Raw genomic sequence first — 6,083 nt, 5'->3', positions numbered from 1 at the left:
AAGTTAGTGCAGGGTTCGAGGAGAGTCCGATCGGTTGGGGATCGGAGAGGTTCCATTGGAGAAGGGATCGAGTTTCATGGAGAGGGGAATATATTTGGAGGTTTTAGGGGAGGAAGAGGAAAATCTTATGTTAGTTTTGCTTGGCTTTGAAGCCCCGAGCAACTAACCTCTATTAGCTGGTCCCCTAATTTCATGACGAGCATGAAATTCCATTTTTATTTTTATTTTTAAACATTGATTGGCGATTTTGTCGTCATAAACTTGTGATAAATATGAAATTCTGTCATCGTTTTCGGGCGATTTTGTGCTTGTTAATGCGCTAAAGATCCATTGAATTCATGGAATTAAAACTTGCATAGAAAAAAATACTTGTAAATTTCGCTTGGGTCAGTTGATGTGGCCCCTACTTCTTCAAGTCATAATGAGTCCAGATGATCTCCACCAACTACCGATGCTATTGAAATGATTATTGACGTTGGTTGCAATGTTCAACCTAGTTGTGCTGGTATCAGCGTTGTCTTTCGCAACATTCGACGTTCAATTCTGCATGTCCTTCCCAGCCCTCTTGACCAGTAGTTTGAACCTCTCATATTCGAATTAGTAGCAACTTAACATAGACTACAGGTTGCTTGTGGTGCGGACAACGGGTTACTTAAAATTACTTGTTAATTCAGATTGTTTGTTGGCGATAACTTATTACTGGTGATATCTTATTACTTGCTCGAGTTTTTGAAAATTGTAGTTTCGCTTACTTGAGGAGAGTAGTCAATGTTATGGATCATTTTCTTACTTGGGAGCTAGAAATAGGCAAAATACATCAGAAAGATGCGAAAAAAATAGAGAAAGATAAGCAATACTTGGTTGCACCTCTCGAGACTCTTTACAAAAATGTTTCAGTTACATATATTCACTGCTAAATAATGAGGTATCCTAGACGGAAAATTCCGTCTAGGATACCCAGAATTCCGTCTAGAATGCTTATTCTAGACGGAATTCCGTCTAGAATAGGCGTCTAGTTTGTTTCCGTCTAGGATGTAGTATTCTAGACGGAAATTCCGTCTAGAATACATCCTAGACGGAATATTCTAGACGGAATTTAAAACCGTCTAGAATACATCCTAGACGGATTATTCTAGACGGAATTTCCGTCTAGAATAACTCATCCTAGACGGAAAAAAATTCCGTCTAGAATGAGTATTCTAGACGGAAATTTCCGTCTAGAATATTCATTCTAGACGGAATTTGTGGTTTTTAATTTTTTTTTTTAATTTTTTTTAAAAAGAGCATTCTAGACGGAATTTGAGCATCCTAGACGGAATTTCCGTCTAGGATGCTGTGCTACAGTAGTTTTTTTTTTTTTTGGTGCAGAACCTAGTTTGAGTTCGATAAATGTTATAACAACATCAGAGAAATATAATACAAAATTTAAAAACAATTAATTACAAAGCTCAAATATGTAGAGGGAATTCATAATATAGCTCCAATAAAAATGCTTCTTATGTTACAATGAGAATGGCAATCATACTTTGCATATACAAATCAAAACTATATCAACGAAAAAGGGCTCTAAAAAAGAGAACATAGACAGTGGAGAGCCCAGATTTGCCTTGACATCAATCAAGAATATTGTCCTCTACCAAACAACCCTGGATGAATAACACCCCCTTAGAAACAAACCAACACTTTCCCCTGAACAGGTCTGCACATCTAGCAAATGGATGCAAAGTAGACAAGATAGAAGTTGCCAACAATTGTCTCGCCATCATAGTAGAAAATCTGACAAATAGATACACAAAACCGAGTGAAGTTGAGCACCAACAAAAGATCCAAACTTTATACATCCCGTCGAGCCTCGCCCGGTCCTTCTTGCTCTGCAGTATCTCCTTCCCATCCCCGCCCCCCTCCCCCTCCCCTCCTCCCTCCTCTTCAACCAATGCTCCATGCTCTGTGAAAGAATGGCATATAACATCAAATAAAAGCAACAAATATGTTCAAAATCAGACGGTGGATTTAATTCAGTGCAATAACAATAAGGTAATTAAAACACAACAATACCCAAAGTACTTCAAACCATCTTGATATTGCTGGTTTCTCATCCTCAACAAAACCAAGTTAAAATAAAACACATTATCAACCATGCACGCCATGCGGTGACTATCAATTGCTATATTACAGAGGAGCCACAAAAGCCGCTTGGGGAACGGGATATGCAATTTTAAACTAGTCATTGCACTTGAAGCTATCTTGAAGTACTTAGAAGAAATTTGATAAAGAGCGTTTCTTCACAGAAACTAATTCTGCCACTTTAACTAGTTATATTGAGGACGCGCTCGAAGGATTCGACGGCGGAGGCGTCACCATTGCCAGCGTCGTTGGGGATCGACTGCCAGCGGCGCAGAGAGAGAGAGGGAGGGAGGGAAGGAGTTAGAGAATTAGGGGGGAGGGGGGGAGAGCTTCTTATTTCGATTTTGGGCGGAAATTTGGGGAGAATTTCGATTTTGGAGCGAAAAATTGATGTTTTAAATTTTTTTTATATGGGTCCTAGTATCCTAGACGAAAATTTCCGTCTAGGATACATGATTATTTTAAAAAAAAATTGAAAAAAATAAAACCGTCTAGAATACTATCCTAGACGGAAATTTCCGTCTAGGATGTTTTATCCTAGACGGAAAGCGAAAAATTGATGTTTTTAATTTTTTTATATGGGTCATAGTATCCTAGACGGAAATTTCCGTCTAGGATACATGACCATTTTTAAAAAAAAATTAAAAAAATAAAACCGTCTAGAATACTATCCTAGACGGAAATTTCCGTCTAGGATGTTTTATCCTAGACGGAAATTTCCGTCTAGGATGTTTTATCCTAGACGGAATATTCTAGACGGAAATTTTCCGTCTAGAATAATACAAACTAGACGGAAAATTTTCCGTCTAGAATATTCCGTCTAGGATATTCGATTTTTTACTAGTGATTGTAAAGTTTATTTATTTATTGCATGGGCCTAAATATGTACGCCCATCGAGAATTTAGCGGGCGTTGGAATCAAGTCCTTAACATCACACAACGCGTAAAAAAAATATCCCGGCCCGTAAAAACTTCGCATCCATTTTAATTCAACGCCGAACACCCACTCCCCCATTTAAATTGTTTAAGATTCCTCTAATACTATACACATCAGGCGAGATTCACGAGGTAAATGACGCAATTAGCAGCTAAACTCCACAAGTAAGGGTGACAAATTCACAAATCTGTACACGGTCTCGGTTTATTTAAGCGTTTCGCTTCCTTGAGGACATCGCACGCATTTGCAGGCTTGAGCGCGACTCCAGCTCTCCAATGGCGGTAAAGGACGGAGCAAGCTATCGCATCTCTGCGACGCCAGCGATCATCGTGGCGCAGTTAATGGGCGTAGCATCGCTGACTCTCATGCTCGTCTGGCTCTTGAAATTTAGAGGAGGCATTTCTGTCAACACTGATAATATACAACGCGATTTCAATGTAATTTCTGTTAAATCTATGAGAAGATAAATATCCATGTTTTATCTTTTTATCTCACTTTTTTGTTGGTTTTTCAACAGGGGCACCCATTTTTCATGCTGCTTGGGCTCATTTTCTTAGGAGGCCAAGGTTAGCTTTTCCTTTATTTGGTTGTATTATTAAGGAATTGTGGTTTTTTTTTTGAACTTTGTATTGTTTGGTGTTGTAGCGATTATGGCGTATAAGACGATTCCAGGGAGTAGGAGGACACAGAAGTTTGTTCACCTGTTCTTGCATCTGATGGCTCTTGGCTTGGGAAGTTTAGGACTCTACGCTGCCTTCAAATTCCACAAGGATACTAAACTGGCAGATATGTACAGTCTGCATTCTTGGTTGGGGATGGGCGCGTTCGTCCTCTACGGTTTACAGGCAAGTCATCCAATTATGTGAGAAATTTTATTTCTGTACATGTAATTATGCGTGATTTTGAGTAGAAGACGAAGATAAAACATGAATTGGGCAAATAGTCCCTTTTCTCATGGTTAACCTCATCTATCTATTTTAGGTCTAGAAAAAAGTTTAGTGTATATCATTTATTTGTCTGTTAACCCTTCATTGAACTCCTTCAATTACAAAAAAAAGGAGTGTCGAAAATAATGTTGCTTGAGTTTTGACCAACTTTCATGGAGTTGTAGCAACAAATCTTCACTAATCAAATTGTGAGGATTGCTGCAAATATGTAAGAATCCTCAAATTCCAATTCCAAAAACACTCAAATGTCAGATATCCATAACAACAATATCTTCTTTCGAGATATGTACTCTCACGCCAAATCCAGATGCAAGTACTAAGTACATATGATTTGTCTATGCGTTTTTCTTTCTCGGTTTTTCTTTCATGTCATAATTCAGATTGGACGACCAAACAAACCCAGATAATAGTATTCAAAACACGTATAACGAGATTGAATTGTTCCATTAACAATATTGACTGATTGTTTGCAGTGGTTACTTGCATTCTTCACCTTTTGGTTCCCTGGAGCAACGATGATGGCTCGGGCAAATTATTTGCCATGGCATGCTTTCTTCGGTATAGTAATCTTCCTAATGGCCATAATCAGTGCAGAGACAGGACTGGTTCAGAAATCCTTCTACTCGGATCTTATTCATGGTAGCCAAGCTCTCCTAGTAAATTTCACGGGGGTTGCTATCTTCTTGTTTGGAATCGCCACAATTCTAACTGTTATACTCCCACGAGCATATTAACTATGCTTTATGTCAGCAATTATTCTTTATTTTTATATAAATATATATGGTCATCTCCTTGTTGAAATTTATTCAGAACTTACCATTGTAATTCTATTGGATTTGATTGCGTAGGATGATAATGTGTTGTATCCTAACTGGTAAATTTTTAGTTATGTCCTATTAATAAAATCTCTACTCCTGCTAATTGAACTACTAACTGTTCTCTTCGTTTGCATTCTCTTATTTGTATAGTTTCAGGTGTGCTTTCCATTTTTGGTGTATATTTCCTTTTGTTGATTAAACGTTTTGCAGTTGTCAAAGCTATTCCATATCAGTTCAAGTAGTTCAATTTATAGAATATATTAAATTTTCATTTTGTTTTAAGGATAAAATCACTTATCTGTGCCATACCAGTACAAGAACTAGCCAACAAGTTATGTCGATAAATTTGGAAAAACAGCTTTTTTTTGCTGGACCAAAATTGTATGCGGAGCAATCCTCAAACTATAATCTTCAAGGTATTCACGTTTATGAATAAAGACGAGAGGAAGAGAAATCTGATATAATGAAGATAAATCCAACCAGGATTTATTGAGACTTTCTTTGAATAGGTGGAAGTCATACCTTAATAGTGTCTTCAGAAACAAGTATTGGTTTTTACAGATAAAAGTCATTAACAAGAGAACTGCTGTAGTTGTCATGTTTACGCATCATATCTCGGTCTATGTAACTTGAGAAGATTGATCATGCAATTAAAATTTGCAGAAAATCCTAATCAGGTTCTGTAAGCAGCAAATTTATGAGACCTTGATCAGGGTATGAACTCAAAGAACCAAATCCTGCCTGACCTTTGTTTTTATGCATGATACCCAATTCTACGAAAAGAATCCAAGGAAATTAATAAATAAAACATGCCGTTCACGGCACATTTGTGAACGAAATATCCAAGATCCCCTTGGATTATATGCTTGTACTAGACTGGCAATGTCTACATATATAGAGTATGTTTTGTCATTCTCAACGAACAAATATACTCTCTATTATGGCGACGAAGGAAAGTGCAAACGATGGGGTTTCTGCAACCCTAGCAATTGTCATTGCACAATTTCTAGGCGTAACATCAATAACTCTTATGTTTATCTGGCTCTTGTGCTTTTGAGGAGGCATTTCCATCAAATCTGATAATATACCACGAAATTTCAACGTAGAGTTTCAATGTAAATTGTAGACAACCAATTCATGTATATTTCAGTACATTTATCTTTCCACAACTTGCTTGCTATTATTTATCATCCTTTAATTTGCGCTATCTAGAGGGGTTATCAATGATAAATCCTTCTCAAAATGTCCAACTCAGGA

The 6,083-nt window shown here is 37.3% G+C and overlaps 1 protein-coding gene across 1 annotated transcript; it reads left to right on the top strand.

Moving 5' to 3' along the window:
- Positions 3,305-4,937, top strand: LOC109832219 (probable ascorbate-specific transmembrane electron transporter 2). Its single transcript, XM_020399650.1, has 4 exons — positions 3,305-3,498; positions 3,579-3,627; positions 3,707-3,906; positions 4,482-4,937. Exons 1-4 carry the CDS (start codon positions 3,337-3,339, stop codon positions 4,740-4,742), a joined length of 672 nt encoding a protein of 223 aa, XP_020255239.1. The 5' UTR covers positions 3,305-3,336; the 3' UTR covers positions 4,743-4,937.

The sequence above is a fragment of the Asparagus officinalis genome, chromosome 3, assembly GCF_001876935.1.
Source record: "Asparagus officinalis chromosome 3, Aspof.V1, whole genome shotgun sequence".
Lineage (NCBI taxonomy): Eukaryota > Viridiplantae > Streptophyta > Magnoliopsida > Asparagales > Asparagaceae > Asparagus > Asparagus officinalis.
The sequence above is the reverse complement of the archived record's forward strand: the minus strand, read 5'-3'. Positions and strand labels throughout refer to the sequence as shown.